The sequence below is a fragment of the Loxodonta africana genome, chromosome 7 (genome assembly GCF_030014295.1).
Source record: "Loxodonta africana isolate mLoxAfr1 chromosome 7, mLoxAfr1.hap2, whole genome shotgun sequence".
NCBI classification, from domain to species: domain Eukaryota; kingdom Metazoa; phylum Chordata; class Mammalia; order Proboscidea; family Elephantidae; genus Loxodonta; species Loxodonta africana.
The window spans coordinates 29,549,882-29,568,131 of NC_087348.1; the positions used below are offsets into that span (position 1 = coordinate 29,549,882).

The 18,250-nt window shown below is 37.6% G+C and overlaps 1 protein-coding gene across 1 annotated transcript; it reads left to right on the forward strand.

The window, feature by feature from the left end:
• The first annotated feature begins 15,466 nt into the window (after positions 1-15,466).
• Positions 15,467-16,986, forward strand: LOC100672292 (olfactory receptor 10AG1-like). The gene has a single exon (XM_003422636.3). The coding sequence runs from the start codon at positions 15,947-15,949 to the stop codon at positions 16,886-16,888; it is 942 nt and encodes a 313-aa protein (XP_003422684.2). The 5' UTR covers positions 15,467-15,946; the 3' UTR covers positions 16,889-16,986.
• The last annotated feature ends 1,264 nt before the right edge of the window (positions 16,987-18,250 follow it).

Consider the following 18,250-nt stretch of genomic DNA (forward strand, 5'->3'; position numbering starts at 1 on the left):
CATGGGAATAAGGTGTGACAGAGCATAGCAATGGGGTGAAATGTCAGCTAGGCTTGAACTACAGTAGTGTACATCCCAGAAGTAATTCAGATAAAAGAGAATTCTAAAATCTCATAACTTGATCAGTGTTTCATTGTGTGTAAGTAGCAAGATCTTCTGATTCCGTAAATGGAAGACTCAAATACAAATGAGAATTGATCATAGAATAAAGATAGCAAATGAAATAGGTGAAATATGGACTTTTAAAATAAATGTTATTTGGATACTTGGGCAGTCTCCAAGGAAAAAGGATAAATTTTTGTTAATATTTTATACTATAGCAGGGAAGACTCCAAATGGTATATTTGTTTAAATAACAGATTCCAAGTCAAGATCATGGAAACACCACAGACACATTCAAACTCCCTGAGGGACCGAATTGCTGGGCTGAGGTCTGTGTGGACCATGGTCGCGGGGAACATCTAGCTCAATTGGCATAACATAGTTTACAAAGGATATGTTCTGCATTCTATTTTGGTGAGTAGCCTCTGGGGTCTTAAAAGCCTGTAAGCAGCCATCTAGGATACTCCACTGGTCTCACCCCTTCAGGAGCAAGGAAGAATAAAGAAAACTAAAGACACAAGGGAAAAATTATTCCAAAGGACTAATGGATCACACCTACCACAGCCTCCACCAGGCTGAGTCCAGTACAACTAGATGATACCCAGCTACCACCACTGACTGCTCTGACAAGGACCATAATACAAGGTCCTGGAGAGAGCTGGAGAAAAATGTAGAAAAAAATTCTAGCTTAAAAAGAAAGACCAGATTTGATGGCCTAACAGAAATTGGAGAAACCCTGAGAGTATGGTCCCTGGACACCCCCTCAGTAATGGAGTGACTTCTGAGGTTCACCCTTCAACCAAAGATTGGACAGACATATAAAGCAAAACGAGACTAACGGGGCACACCAGCACAGGGGCAAGGACTAGAAGGCAGGAGGAAACAGGAAAGCTGGTAATAGAGAACCCAAGGTTTAGAAGGGAGTTGACATGTTGTGAGGTTCTTAACCAATGTCATAAAACAATATGTGTACTAAATGTTTAGTGAGAAACTAGTTAGCTCTGTAAACCTTCATCTAAAGTACAAATAAATAAAATATCACCCTTTTTTATAATGCTGAATGTATTTTCATACGTTTAAGTGATGATTTTACTTTTTATGTGAAGTGTTATATGTTTGATACATTTTTCTATTTTATTTTTCACTTCTTGATACTTAAGGTTATTTTATTTAAAAGGGAAATGAGCACTTTATCTGAGATATGATCTATAAACATTTTCCCCACCTTATTAATTATATTTTGGCATGACTTTTTGTACTTGTTTATTTTTAACCTGTGGAACTATTTACTTTCACATATTTGATTTCTGATCAATCACTTGTGTTCTTCATTCTAATTTTAGTCATAACTAGACAGACCTTTATTACTCCAAAATTTTATTTTAAGAAATCTTTCATTTAGAATTATTTTATTGTTTAGCTCTCTAAGTTATTTAAACAAATATACCATTTGGAGTCTTCCCTGCTATAGTATAAAATATTAACAAAAATTTATCCTTTTTCCTTGGAGACTGCCCAAGTATCCAAATAACATTTATTTTAAAAGTCCATATTTCACCTATTTCATTTGCTATCTTTATTCTATGATCAATTCTCATTTGTATTTGAGTCTTCCATTTACGGAATCAGAAGATCTTGCTACTTACACACAATGAAACACTGATCAAGTTATGAGATTTTAGAATTCTCTTTTATCTGAATTACTTCTGGGATGTACACTACTGTAGTTCAAGCCTAGCTGACATTTCACCCCATTGCTATGCTCTGTCACACCTTATTCCCATGGAAGGCCTTGGTCACCACCCACTCTTCACTTATCATCCTTGTTTTCAAGTCATAATTCCTGATATCTTTCAATTAATTCCTCTAATCACTCTCTGTTATTAAAATATTATAGGGGTTTCCTATCCTGGAGATGGTAGATAGATAGATGATAGATAGACAGATAGACACTTTATACAACATTTTGGTTAGTAGTAGAAACATACATAATATGCCATAAATTTCAGGGTTGATGGTAAATATAAACTCTTAGAAATCACTATTTACTAAATTATAGGAAGTAACATCCTATTTGCACAAGGGGAAATTTGACTTCAAGCCAACATTCTTAGAGTACTAAGTTTCAAACAGATTTAAAGTCTTGAAGCTAAAGTATTTTATAACAATAGACATACTATTGCCCTGGAATCTTGCCTCTCATCTCAGCTGGAATTATATAAGAATCTAATCTTCTCCTAGAAAAACTCTGGTGATGTAGTGGTTAAGAGCTACATCTGCTAACCAAAAGGTAGGCAGTTCAAATCCACCTGGCACTCCTTGGAAACTCTGTGGGGCAGTTCTACTCTGACCTATAGGGTTGCTATGAGTCAGAATCAACTCGATGGCAATGGGCTTAGTTTTTCTGGTTTTAATCTTCTCCTAAATGAAGTTTAATAGGATTCACATCTTAAAAATGGGTCCTAAGAGTAAGAAGAGGCAGAACCAAGATGGCGGAATAGACAGATGCTTCTGTCGAGCCCTCTTTACAACAAAGACCCAAAAAAACAAGTGAAATGAGTATATTTGTGACAAGCTGGGAGCCCTGAGCATCAAAGGCAAGCTTAGACAACTAAGTGAGGGGCAGGGGAAGGAAGAGACTGTTCAGAAGCAGAGAGGAGTTGCCAGACCTGAATCGCGGGGAGCCCTCAGGCACCATTCCCAGAGTGGCTGCGGCAGCAGCAGTGGCAGCAGCGGGCTGGTCCTAGCATTCGGCCTCAGTTTCCTCAGGAAGAAGCACCAGCCACACAGCCCACTCACACCTCCGGAACCTGAGCAGAAGCGAGCTCTCGGCAAAGCTAAGTACTTGAGTATATTTTACCGCTCCCCCCCACCCCCAACCCAGCTTCAGAGGCTGAATCCCTAGGCCTGAGATAGACCCTGGTGAGCATCTGGAACTGTCCTCCCGGCCTTGGGGAAGGAAAAAATTTCCAGCTCGGGGGGGAAAAGATAATTTGCTAGCTCCATTAACTGGAGGAGCTCAGGACAGAAGCGGCTCCTGTCCAGGCATAAACCATACGTGGACCCTGAGCACCTTTCCTTCTGCATGGATCTGTGTGGGCCTATTTTGGGAGAATAGGCCCTTGTTGGCAAACTCCAACCATTTCAGCGGTGCGGTGGAGAGGTAGGTGTTTGACGTTTGACTTTGCTTTGCCTATTAAACAAGGTCCTCAACTACCCACAACAGGGACCTAAGGACTGATGGCTCCACTCAGGTCACACAGACATCCGTGACAGGGTTCTAGGGATAAATGGTACCTCCCAGTCTTTACAACAAAAACTTTGGGTGCCCATGGTCCCCCTGCAGAGCCCACCCACCAGCACACCCTAGGGAACAGAGATGCATTGTCCTCAGAGACACTTGGGGGTTGGTTCTCAGCCCCCTGCCTTGTTCAGAGAGTGACCCACCGGCTGCAATCAGATACGGGTATATACATCAATCACCCCTGCCCGTCTAAGACTGTAGGACAGAGCCTGTACCACACACTTGATATCAGCTACCTGGAAACCTGAGCTGAATCCATACAGGAAAACTGAATGGACTCCTAGACTGATATACCTGATAACAGCCCTAGCCAGCTGGGAACAGGACACTAGAGTTCCAAAGGCAAAAAAATCAAGCTAAGCTCACTCAAGCAATCCACAGGGGTATACCAAAACAAAACAAAGCAAGCAGCTACGACACAGTAAGCGAGCATAAACTAATACAATAACTTATAGATGGCTCGGAGACAACAGTCAATATCAAGTCACATGAAGAAACAGGCCATGATCACCTCAACAGGCTCTCAAAACAAAGAATCCAGGGATCTTTTAGATGAAAGTGCATTCCTGGAATTACCAGATGCAGAGTACAAAAGTTTAATATACAAAACCGTTCAAGACATCAGGAAGGAAAAGGGGCAATACACAGAACAAACCAAGGAACACACAGATAAAGCAACTGAAGAAATCAGAAAGATTATTCAGAAACATAATGAAAATTTTAATAAGCTGGGAAAATCCATAGACAGCAATCAGAAATTCAGAAGATTAACAATAAAATTACAGAATTAGATAACTCAGTAGAAAGTCAGAGGAACAGAATTCAGCAAGTAGAAGCTAGAAATTCTGAACTCGAAGATAAATCACTTGGCACTAATATATTTGAAGACAAATCAGATAAAAGAATTAAAAAAAATGAAGAAACCTTAAGAATCATGTGGGACTCTATCAAGAGAAAGAACCTAAGAGTGATTGGAGTACCAGAACAGGGAGGGATAACAGAAAATACAGAGAAAATTGCTGAGGATTTGTTGGCAGAAAACTTCCCTGATATTGTGAAAGATGAGAAGATATCTATCCAAGATGTTCATCGAACTCCACATAAGGTAGATCTTAAAAGAAAGTTACCAAGACATGTTATAATCAAGCTTGCCATAACCAAAGATAAAGAGACAATTATAAGAGCAGCGAGGGTTAAAAGAAAAGTCACCTACAAAGCAGAGCCAATAAGAATAAGCTTGGACTACTCGACAGAATCCATGCAGGCAAGAAGGCAATGGGATGACATATTTAAAAAACTGAAGGAAAAAAAATTGCCTGCCAAGAATCATATAGCCATCAAAATTTTCTCTTAAATAAGAAGGTGAAATTAAGACATTTCCAGATAAACACAAGTTGAGGGAATTTGTAAAAACCAAACCAAAACTACAAGAAATACTAAAGGGAGTTCTTTCGTTAGAAAATCAATAATATCAGGTATCGACCCAAGACTAGAACACTGGGCAGAACAGCCAGAAGTCAATCCAGACAGGGAAATCCAAAAAAAAACAAAGCAAGATTAAAAAAAAAAAAAAGCCCAACACAGGTTAACGGCGATGTTATATAAAGGAAGGCAACATTAAAATAATAAAGAGAGACTAAGAAATGTAATCATACACCTTCCATATAAACAGGAAGATACGGCGATACAAAGAAATAAAAGTTAGTTTTAAATTTAGAAAAGTTTTAAATTTAGAAAAATAGGGATAAATCATAAGGTAACCACAAAGGAGACAAACTATCCTACTCATCGAAATAAAAAAAAAAATTAATACAAGGGAAAAATACAGACTCAACAGAAACAAAATCAACAACAACAAATATGAGGAAAGGACAATATGTAAAGAAAATCTACTCAGCACATAAAATCAAGTGGGAAAAAGAAACTGTCAACACACAAAAAAAGACATCAAAATGATAGCACTAAATTCATACCTGTCCATAATTACACTGAATGTAAATGTACTAAATGCACCAAGAAAGAGACAGAGAGTGGCACAATAGATTAAAAAACAAGATCCATCTATATGCTGCCTACAAGAGACACACCTTAGACTTAGAGACACAAACAAACTAAAACTCAAAGGATGGAAAAAAATATATCAAACAAAAAGTAATCAAAAAAAGCAAGAGTGGCAAATCCATCAGAAAGGATAAGGAAGGACACTATATAATGATTAAAGGGACAATACACAAAGAAGATACAACCATATTAAATATTTACGCACCTAATGACAGGCTGCAAGATACATAAAACAAACTCTATCAGTATTTAAAAGTGAGATAGACAGCTCCACAATAATAGTAGGAGACTTCAACACACCACTTTCGGTGAAGGACAGGACATCCAGAAAGAAGCTCAATAAAGACACGGAAGACGTAAATGCCATAAACAACCAACTTGACCTTGTAGACATACAGAACACTCCACCCAACAGCAACCAACTATACTTCTTTTCTAGTGCACATGGAACATTCTCTAGAATAGACCACATATTAGGTCATAAAGCAAGACTTAGCAGAATCCAAAACGTTGAAATATTACAAAGCATCTTCTCTGACCATAAGGCCATAAAAGTGGAAATCAATAACAGGAAAAGAAGTCAAACACTTGGAAACTGAACGATACCCTTCTCAAAAAAGACTGCAGTATAGAAGACGTTAAGGATGTCATAAAGAAATTCATAGAACCCAATAAGAATGAAAACACTTCCTTTCAGAACCTTTGGGACACAGCAAAAGTGGTGCTCAGAGGCCAATTTATATCAATAAATGCACACATCCAAAAAGAAGAAAGGGCCAAAAATAAAAGAACTATCCCTACAACTTGAACAAATAGACAGCAACAAAAGAAACCCACAGGCACCAGAAAAAAACAAATAAAAAAAATTAGAGCTTAACTAAATGAAGTAGAAAACAGAAAAACAATTGAAAAAATTAATAAGACCAAAAGCTTGTTTTTTGAAAAACGCAACAAAATTGATAAACCATTGGCCAAACTGACAAAAGAAAAACAGGAGAGGAAGCAAATAATCCGAATAAGAAATGAGATGGGCGATGTTACAACAGACCCAACTGAAATTAAAAGAATCATATCAGATTACTGTGAAAAACTATATTCAAACAAATTTGAAAACCTAGAAGAACTGGATGAATTCCTAGAAACACACTACCTACCTAAACTAATACAAACAGAGGTAGAACAACTAAATAGACCCATAACAAAAGAAGAGATTGAAAAGGCAATCAAAAAACTCCCAACAAAAAAAAAAGCCCTGGTCTGGACTGCTTCACCGCAGAGTTCTACCAAACTTTCAGAGAAGAGTTAACACCACTATTACTAAAGGTATTTCAGAGCATAGAAAAGGAAGGAATACTACCAAACTCATTCTATGAAGCCACCATATCCCTGATACCAAAACCAGGTAAAGACGCCACAAGAAAAGAAAATTATAGGCCTATATCCCTCATGAATGTAGATGCAAAAATCCTCAACAAAATTCTAGCCAATAGAATTCAACAACATATCAAAAAAAAAAATAATAATAATAATTCACCATGACCAAGTGTATTCATACCAGGTTTGTAGGAATGGTTCAACATTAGAAAAACAATTAGTGTAATCTACCACATAAATAAAACAAAAGCCAAGAATCACATGATTTTATCAATTGATGCAGAAAACGTGTTTGACAAAGTTCAACACACATTCATGATAAAAACTCTCAGCAAAATAGGAATAGAAGGAAAATTTCTCAACATAATAAAGGGCATTTATACAAAGCCAACAGCCAACATCATCCTAAATGGAGAGAGCCTGAAAGCATTCCCCTTTAGATCAGGAAACAGACAAGGATGCCCTTTATCACCACTCTTATTCAACATTGTTCTGGAAGTCCTAGCCAGAGCAATTAGGCTAGATAAAAAATAAAGGGTATCCAGATTGGCAAGGAAGAAGTCAAATTATCTCTATTTGAAGATGACATGATCTTATACTCGGAAAACCCTAAGGAATCCTCCAGAAAACTACTGAAACTAGTAGAAGAGTTCAGCAGAGTATCCGGATACAAGATAAACATAAGGAAAATCAGTTGGATTCCTCTACACCAACAAAAAGAACATCGAAGAGGAAATCATCAAATCAATGCAATTTACAGTAGCCCCCAAGAAGATAAAATACTTAGGAATAAATCTTACCAGAGATGTAAAAGACTTATACAAAGAAAACTACGGTACCCTTCTGCAAGAAACCAAAAGAGACTTACATAAGTGGAAGAACATACTTTGCTCGTGGATAGGAAGACTTAACATTATAAAAATGTCTATTCTACCAAAAGCGATCTATACATTTAATGCAATTCCAATCCAAATCCCAAGGACTTTCTTTAATGAGATGGAGAAACAAATCACCAATTTCATATGGAAGGGCAAGAGGCCCCGGATAAATAAGGCATTACTGAAAAAGAAGAACAAAGTGGGAGGCCTTACTTTACCTGATTTAAGAACCTATTATACTGCCACAGTAGTGAAAACAGCCTGGTACTGGTACAACAACAGATACATGGATCAATGGAACAGAATTGAGAATCCAGACATAAATCCATCCACATATGAGCAGTTGATATTTGACAAAGGCCCCAAAACAGTGAACTGGGGAAAAGACAGTCTTTTTAACAAATGGTGGTGGAATAACTGGATATCCATCCGCAAAAAAATGAAACAAGACCCATACCTAACTCTATGTACAACAACTAACTCAAAATGGATCAAAGACCTAAATATAAAATCTAAAATGATAAAGATCATGGAAGAAAAAATAGGGACAACGTTATGAGCCCTAATACACAGCATAAAGAGTATGTAAAACATTATAAAGAACTTAGAAGAAAAACTAGATAACTGGGAGCTCCTAAAATCAAACACTTAGGCTCATCCAAAGACTTCATCAAAAGAGTAAAAAGACTACATAAAAAAGACTACCTACAGACTGGGAAAAAGTTTTCAGCTATGACATTTCTGATCAGTGCCTGATCTCTAAACTCTACATGATACTGTAAACATCCAACTGCAAAAAGACAAATAACCCAATTAAAAAATGGGCAAAAGATATGAATAGACACTTCATTATAAAAGACATTCAGGGAGCTAACATTTATGAGGAAATGTTCATGATCATTGGCCATTAGTGAAATGCAGATCAAAGCTACAATGAGATTTCATATCACTCCAACAAGGCTGGCATTAATCCAAAATACACAAAATAATAAATGTTGGAGAGGCTGTGGAGAGATTGGAATACTTCTACATTGCTGGTGGGAATGTCAAATGGTACAACCACTTTGGAAATTGATTTGGTGCTTCCTTAAAAAGTTAGAAATAGAACTACCATAGGATCCAGCAATCCCACTCCTTGGAATATATCCTAGAGAAATAAGAGCCTTTACATGAACAGATATAAGCACACACATGTTTATTGCAGCACTGTTTACAATAGCAAAAAGGTGGAAGCAACCAAGGTGCCCATCAACAGATGAATGGATAAATTATGGTATATTCACACAATGGAACACTAGGCATCGAAAAAGAACAGTGATGAATCTGTGAAACATTTCATAACATGGAGGAATCTAGAAGGCACTTTGCTGAGTGAAATTAGTCAGTTGCAAAAGGACAAATATGGTATAAGACCAGTATTACAAGAATTCAAGAAATAGTTTAAACAGAAAAGAAAATATTCTCTTGTGGTTACCAGAGGAGGGAGGAGAGAGGATGGGAGAGGGGTATGCACTAATTAGATAGTAGATAAGAACTACTTTAGGTGAAGGGAAAGACAACACACAATACAGGGGATGTCAGCACAATTGGACTAAACCAAAAGCAAAGAAGTTTTCTGAATAAATTGAATGCTTCGAAGGCCAGTGTAGCAGGGGCATGGGTCTGGGGACCATGGTTTCAGGGGACATCTAACTCAATTGGCATAATAAAATCTTTTAAGAAAACATTCTGTATCCCACTTTGAAGAGTGGCATCTGGGGTCTTAAATGTTACAGGTAGCCATCTAAGTTGCATCAACTGGTCTCAACCCACCTGGATCAAAGGAGAATGAAGAACACCAAGGACACAAGGCAATTACGAGCCCAAGAGACAGAAAGGGCCACATGAACCAGCGACTACATCATCCTGCGACCAGAAGAACTAGATGGTGCCCAGCTACAACCGATGACTGCCCTGACAGGGAACACAACAGAGAAACCCTGAGGGAGCAGAAGAGCAGTGGGATGCAGACTCCAAATTCTCATAAGACCAGACTTAATGGTCTGACTGAGACTGGAAGGACCCTGGTGGTCATGGCCCCCAGACCTTCTGTTGGCCCAGGACAGGAACCATTCCTGAAGCCAACTCTTCAGACATGGGTTGGACTGGACAACGGGTTGGAGAAGGATGCTGGTGAGGAGTGAGCTTCTTGGATTAGGTGGACACTTGAGACTATGTTGGCATCTCCTGCCTGGAGGAGAGATGAGAGGGTGGAGGGGGTTAGAAACTGGCGAAAAGGACAGGAAAAGAGAGAGTGGGGGGAGAGAGCAGGCTGTCTCATTTAAAAAAAAAAGGGGGAGAGTAATTGGGAGTGTGTAGCAAGGTGTATAGGGGTGTTTGTGTGAGAGACTGACTTGATTTGTAAACTTTCACTTAAAGCACAATAAAAATTATTTAAAAAAATGGGTTCAGAGAGGGAATGAAGTTGGGGAATGGTAGTGGAATGCAAGGAAAATAAAAAGTCCCCCGGTGGGGATTAATCTTGGGACAAAAAAAAAGGAATATATATATATCCAATAGCTAGTTATCAGTTAGCTTGGGTAGTCTTGGAGAAATAAATTATACATGTTTTGCAGGTCAAAAAAGAATTTTGTTTTTGTTGTCAGAATATTTATTACAACTCTTTCATAAGCCAGCCCCTGAATGTGGATTAAAGCACTCATTTCAGAGGAGAAAATAAGCAAAATAACTTGAGAAAAATGTGACAGGAGTTCAGCCTGGTAGGAAAAGAGGGTCGATATGGAGCAGTCATAATAGACAAGGGGAGAACTGGTTTGTGTTAATTTTGTATGGCCGCCAATGGTACTGCTCAGTGAAGGGCAATCCAGGACCCTATTCGAATCTAAGAAATAAAACTTTCTTTACACTCTATTCCATTGAGAGGTTGCAGAGGAAGAGTCTTCTGGGTATAGCGAGAGCTCTCTGGGAAAATATATAAATAAACCAAATCAGAAAATCCCAAAGAGATTTGTTTAATTAGACATTTAGTTCTGTCAGGTAGAAGAGATCCTAGGGGGCAGAGATAACTATTTTGTATTTAAAGAGCACTCCATGTTTGAAATGAACAGGCTCTTTTAAAGGTTGGTTGAATACCTTTGATGAAACAAATTATTTCAGCTAAAATAATTTAAATACTTAAATATATATACCTTGTTCAGTGAGGAAAAAACGAGATTATCCCAATTAAGCCAAAACCCAAACCCACTAATACTGAGTTAATTCCAACTCATTGTGACCCTACAGGGCAGAGTAGGACTGCCCTACAGGGTTTTCAATGTTGTGAATGTTTATGGAAGCAGACTGCCACATCTTTTTCCCATGGATTGCCTGGTTGGTTCAAATTGCCAATTTTTGGTTAGCAGTCGAGAACTTTAGCAACTACACCTTCAGGGCTCCTAGAATCCCCAACAAGAAAGGTAAATACGAAATTTTTCATGTTAATATTCAACTTTAGTTCATGATGTTAAAATTAATATTTAATATAGAATATCCAATGCGATGTTTTATTAATGCAGCTTCTTTATATTTCTGACTCTATTAAATACAATTTACCTTAAACAATGATTTAAAAAAAAACTTTTAAATAGTAATGTTTAATTACTTTGAAACACTGGAAATTCGAAAAATTGCTATATTTTTGTAAGAATACTAAATAATATAGGAAATCTGCAATTCTAGCAAAGACTTTTTAGCAAATAAACATTATATTTATGTATTTTAGTTCTGATGACATTTTAACAAGGTATTTAAAGTAAAACAATCCATGGAATAAATTTACAATCATTGCAAATTCCAAGGAAGATTTGTTTTAAAGAAAATAATACATTTTAATTTAAAGAATTCATAAAACAATAAAGATTTATGTTCATTTTTTTTTTCAAAATAATTTCAGGGTTTGTTTCTAATGTATATAAAAAATACAAACGTAGCTGAGATTTAGGTATATTGGGGACATTGACAGGGACTAATATGTAACTGTAAACTCTGGTGGTGCAGTGATTAAGAGTTCGGCTGCTAACCAAAAGGTCAGCAGTTCAAATCCACTAGGCGCTTCTTGGAAACTCTGTGGGGCAGTTCTGCTTTTTCCTATAAGGTCGCTATGAATCAGAATCAACTCAAAGGCAATGGGTTGGGTTAGTAATATCTAACTGAATCAGAATATTGTTAACCAAAGCCAAACCCGTTGCCTTCGAGTGGATTCCAACTCAAAATGACCCTATAGGATGGTGTAGAACTGCCTCAAGATGTTTCCAAAGCTATAAATCTTTACAGAAGCAGACTGCCACATCTTCCTGCCACAGAGTGGCTGGTGAATTTGAACCACTGACCTTTTGATTAGCAGCCAAACGCTCAACCACTGTGCCACCAAGCCTCCGTCAGAATATCGTTATGCATTCCTTAGTTACTTGGATTTCTTCCAGGGAAAGGATGCTTAGATTAAAAATAAATATGATAGCATTAAGTTTTATTTCCCTTAAGTAAAAAGAACTTACACATTTTCAAGAAAGAAGAGTAATATAGTTTTGGGAGAACACGCAGGGTAAGTTCTCTGCTGTTGGTACTCTGTTCTCTGGAAAAAACAGATAAATCTTAAATATTTGATGTTATACGTGGATAATTTCATCACCAAAAAGTTGTTGGTATAATTAGAAACGCTGTTTCATTTAGCACTCAGAGTCATTGTATTCAATTAACAAGAATTAAATTATTTATTTATTTATTTATTAAATGCTGTCATTCAGAGAACACTATATAAAGATTTGGTGTTTTTGTCCTTTTGTGAGTCTTAATTCTTCTCTTCCTTTTAAGAGTGATGCTTTCATTTGAACAATGTCTATTCCTTTACTTCAGTTCAGAATCAAATCCTGAGTACCATGTTGTGAGAACATCCGTTTTCTAGAATCTGTAATGATTTCAATTAGGAAAATAGTCACAGCCTTTACCTGTCATATCATTGTGTATCAGTATAAAGAAAATGCATACAAGGAGTATTACCCTAATTACAATTCTATGTGCTGAGCAGTAATGAGTCCTATAGGTGTTACAGTACACAAAGTAGAGATAATGATATAAACCCAAACGTTAGCAGAGAATTCATGGAGAAATTGCAACTAGAGATTTCAAATTTTTTTTTTTCTGTAGAGTTTTGTAACAATTTGGTAACTGCTTTTAAAATCTCTTTGTTCCCTCAATAATCATGTAACACAAAAGAAAATTAAAGAGTATTATTCATGTTGTATAGAATACTGAGTAAAATCAGAATAAATTAAAATTGTTTTTAATAATACTAATAGTAAACAGATAATAATAATAAAAAAAGCAACTGTTAATCATAATAATTATAGACAATAATGATAACAGTCTATAAATGCCAGGACTTCTTCAAGATGCTTTACTTATATTAAATGATTTAATTCACGTAACAACACTAAATGTTGGTATAGTTGTTAACCATTTTACAGCTGAGCAAACTGTGACCCAGGAAGATTAATTAATTTACATGAAGTCCTCACACAGGTAGATGATGTTGGAGCTCTAATTCAAAATTCCTATCCATCAAGGAAAGACTGTTCTTTAACCGTGGCCCAAATCCCTGGTGGTGCAGTGGTTAAGTGCTTGTCTGCCACCCAGAAATTCAGGGTTTAAACCCACCAGCTACTCCAAGGGAGAAGGATGTGGTGGTCTGCTTCTGTAAAGACTCACAGCCTTGGGAACAGTTTGGGACAGTTCTCCTCTGTCTTATACGGTCCCTAGGGGTTGGAATCAACTCCCCGGAAAAGAGTTGTTTTTTTTTTTTTTGAAATCATGGCACCATACTTCTCCTCCGCTTAGTGGACAAGGTGCAAAGCCATTAGAATGGAGAGAAGAAAAGGAGGGTGAGGCAAGAGATGCAAGGGATGCAAAATTTAAGGAGGCATCCACCTTTGGGATTGTGCAAGTGCGAGGAAGGCCCTGAACTCCTCCTTATATTTTGCCCTTAGGAGCCTAACTGACTAGTCTTTGTCCTGGCCCTGATGAAAGGGAACGGTGGGAAAACTAATGGCCAATAAATGAACTTTAAAGCGCTTTATCACCTATTTTACTAGGCAATTTGTTAAACTACAGGCTTAAAGAACATATTATTGTAATTGTAATGATAGAGCCAAGGAAGGGAACAGTTTAAAATTGGTGGACAGGTGATAAATTTTACCAATATTATCTCATTTAATTCTCATAAAGAAGCAAACCTTAGAAACTTTACATAATTCACATCAAACAGAGAACAGAGGCACATGTGGGAGATGCCGCGGCTTCCTTCCCGATGACCTCAGGCAGGCCTTCCGGGTAACTGGCTGCAGCTTCTACGTCGGCGCCTGCTGCTCCACCTGGTGTTTTCATGTTGTGGAGCTGGCTTCTCTCCTTAAACCTCACGAACCAATCTCTGCTGGATTCGAACTTATCTTCTGCAGCTTCCTAACTCTCTCAGCCTTCAGAGAATTTAAGTTAGAGACTTCCTCTGGATTAGGCCTTGGCTTAAGGGAATGTTGTGGCTGGTTTGATCTTCCATCCAGACCTCTAAAACGTCCTCCACATCGGCAATAAGGATGTTTCATTTTCTTATCGTTTATGTGTTCACTGGACTAGCAGTTTTAATTTCCTTCCAGAACTTCTCCTTGGCATTCAGAACTTGGCTAACTGGTGCTAGAGGCTTAGCTTTAGGTCTACCTCAGCTTTCGACATACCTTCCTCACTAAGCTTAATCATTTCTAACTTTTGATTTAAAGTGAGAGACATGAGATTCTTCCTTTCACTTGAACACTTACAGGCCATTGTAGGGATATTAATTGGCCTAATTTCAATATTGTCATGTTTCATGGAATAGTGAGACACCAGGAGAGGGACAGAGAAGGGAGAATGCCCGGTTGCTGAAACAGAACACAGGATTAAGTTCACTGTCTTGCATGAGTGCAGTCGGTGGCACCCCGAAACAATTGTATTAGTAACATCAAAGATCACTGATTACAGATCACCATAACAAATAAAATAATAATGAAAAACCTTGCGACATTGCAAGAATTACCCAAATGTGACACAGAGAAACAAAGTGAACACATGTTGTTGGAAAAATGGTGCAGATAGAGTTGTTCCACACAGGGTTGTTAGAACCTTTCAATTAAAAAAAAAATGCAATATATGCAAAGTGCAATAAAGCAAAGTATAATAAAACTAGGTATGCCTGTAAATCATGGAGACTGGAGTCAAACCCAAGTCCACTGAAAAAGAAAAACAAATACTGACTTGCACTCACAAAACCTATGTGCAATTGGTCAAATTATTCACACTGAGTGAATCTCAATATCTTTACACTACAGAAAATTGAGTTTAGAAACAGTTATCTGAAGTGCTGTGTTTTGGGGAACAACAAAAACAAAGGCAGGTGCACACAGCACAACGGGAATAACATAACAGCTAATATCTTTCCTCCTCCTGTCTGACACACATACCTGCTGGTAACAAATACCTTTCATGCTATCCGAGTTTTCCCAGGGTGACTACATTTATCATTCATGTCTGAATCAATGTTCCCAGGCTAATTTCCCTGAATAAAATCCTCTGTCTTACCCACTTAATATCCTACAAAAAGATATTTGTCTTATTCCCCTATGCAAAATGAAATAGTCTCACAATTTTCTGTCTAAACTATCTAATATGAATTGTATAATAGGAACTTATATGCTTAAAATCATCAAGTGATGGGAGAATGAAGCGATGAAAGGCAGTTGAAGATGTGTGTTAAAAGACAGTTTATGATATAGTGGTTGAAAAGCTTGACTGAGAAAATGCAGACAGGTACAATTGGATAGTCAAGGTGTATAATTTATTTAAAGTGAGATTAGATGGCAAAGTTGAGGGTCTATCTCCGGCCGTCATCAATTGCTGCAGTGTTTGTGCTGAGTCAGGTATAGCTTGATTTATCCTGGGCTGTTCTCCGAAAGTATAGTGAAAGATTTTACAATAAATGTGAGGGGACTGTTTACTGTGATTTAATAGGGAGATGTGGGGTATACATAAATTGTATCATTCTTAGAATACCAAAAGTTGCAGTGATCATAAAATTCAACCTCGATACCTCAATACAATTTAAAGAAGAGACAAAGAGATACAGGAAGGTGAAGGAAACGCTCATGTAAATTTACCTTTTCCATAGATGAATCATCAAGAAAAACCTCCAGAAGATAATCTAACTGAGCTGATGGAATTTGTTCTCTTGGGCTTTGCTGACATGCCCCATCTCCAGTGGTTTCTTTTTGGATTATTTTTAATCATCTATATCATTATCCTGATGAGCAATGGCACCATATTTCTAATAACAAAAAATGACCCCACTCTTCAGAGCCCTATGTATTTTTTCTTGGCCAATTTTTCCTTCTTGGAAATATGCTATGCATCAACCACTCTCCCCAGAATGCTGATGAATCTTGGGACCCAGAGAAGAAGAATTTCTTTAGTTGCCTGTGCTACACAGATGTGCTTTGTCCTTATGTTCGGAGTCGCAGAGTGTTTGCTCCTGGCAGTGATGGCTTATGACCGCTACGTGGCCATTTGTAACCCTCTGAACTATCCTCTAGTCATGAACCACAGAGTCTGCATCCAGTTGGTGACTGGCTCCTGGACCATTGGAATCCCATTTCTTATAGAGTACACGTATCAGATTTTCTCTCTGTCTTTCTGTGGATCTAACCAAATCAACCACTTCTTCTGTGACGTTTTCCCAATACTTAAGCTGGCTTGTGGGGACACATTTGTGAATGAGATGTTGGCCTATACGGTTGCTGTGCTATTTGGCATGGTTCCATTTCTGTTGATACTTGGCTCCTACAGTAAAATCATCTCCATCATCCTGAAGTTCCCATCAGCCACAAGTCAAGCCAAAGCCTTCTCTACCTGCTCATCTCATCTTATGGTTGTGGTGTTATTCTTTGGATCAGCCATTATCACATACTTAAGGTCCAACACCAGACACTCAGAGGGAACTGGCAAAATTCTATCTCTTTTCTACACTATCTTAACTCCTATGTTTAATCCCATGATATACACCCTAAGGAACAAGGATGTCATAATCGCACTCAGAAAATTGCTATGTAAATAATTCACTTCATTAAATAATGAGCTAAATGTATAAGAATTGTTTTCTTACATATTTTAAATCAAATTTCAATAGCTATATACATTTATTTATACCTTGTGTTATGGATTGAATTGTGCCCACAAAAATGTGTTTTAACTTGGCTAGGCCATGATTCCTAGTATTGTGTGATTGTCCACCATTTTGTCCTATGAGTCAATATTCTAGAAGGCAAAGGGTTTGATGTGGTGATTTTCCTAAGTGTTGTAAATCTTATATCTATGATGTTAATGATACAGAATTAGAGGCAGTTTTTTATGTTAATGAGGTAGGACTCAATCTACAACATTAGGTTTTATCTTCAGTCAATCTGTTTTGGAATAAAAGAGAAAAGTGACTGGGGAAATTCCCACCACCAAGAATAAAGAACAAGGAGGGGAGTGCATCCCTGGTTCCAGGGTCCCTGCACTGAGAAGCTCCTAAACCAGAGGAAGATTGATGACAAGGACCTTCCCCCAGAGCCAACAGAGAAAGAAAGCTTCCACTGGAGCTGTCCCCCTGAATCTGGACTCCTAGCCTCCAGGTTTTTCTTTGTTAAGCGATACACTTGGGGTATTTCTTTTATAAAAAGGTACCTTGTCTTTCCAAGCAGTGAAAATTATTTTCAAATTTAAAATCACTTCTAATGTTGTCAAAACTTTCTGCTCAAATTATATAAGTAATATATGTATTCAAACCCAACCCACTGCCGTCGAGTCGATTCCTTATTAGCAGATAGCAAATCAACCCATTAGTAATTCTGTAATTTCATTGTTCCATCAATTTCAGACTGCAGAAGGTGGTAAAAACCTTCAATTTCTTCTTCTTTGGCCTTAGTGGTTGGTGTATAAATTTGAATAAGAAGTCGTATTAACTGGTTTTCCTTGAAGGCCTATGGATATTTTCCTATCACTGACAGAACTGTACTTCAGGATAGCTCTTGAAATGTTCTTTTTGAAGATGAATGCAACACTATTCCTCTTCAACTTGTCATTCCTGGAATAGTAGACTATATAATTTTCCAATTCAAAATGGCCAATATCAGTCCATTTCAGCTCACTAATGCCGAGGATATCAATGTATATACATCCCATTTCATTTTTGACGACTTCCAATTTTCCTAGATTCATACTTCATACGTTCCACATTCCAATTATTAATGGATTCTTGCAGCTGTTTCTTCTCATTTTTGTTCGTGCCATAGCTGCAAACGGAGGTCCCAAAAGCTTGACTCCATTCACATCATTAAGGTCGACTCACTTTGAGGAGGCAGTCATATTTTGAGTGCCTTCCAACCTGAGGGGCTTGTCTTCTGGCACTATATCAAACAATGTCCTGCTGTTATTC

Coding starts and splice junctions, on each gene's coding strand:
- LOC100672292 (XM_003422636.3), top strand. CDS start 15,947: ATGAATCATCAAGAAAAACCTCCAGAAGATAATCTAACTGAGCTGATG.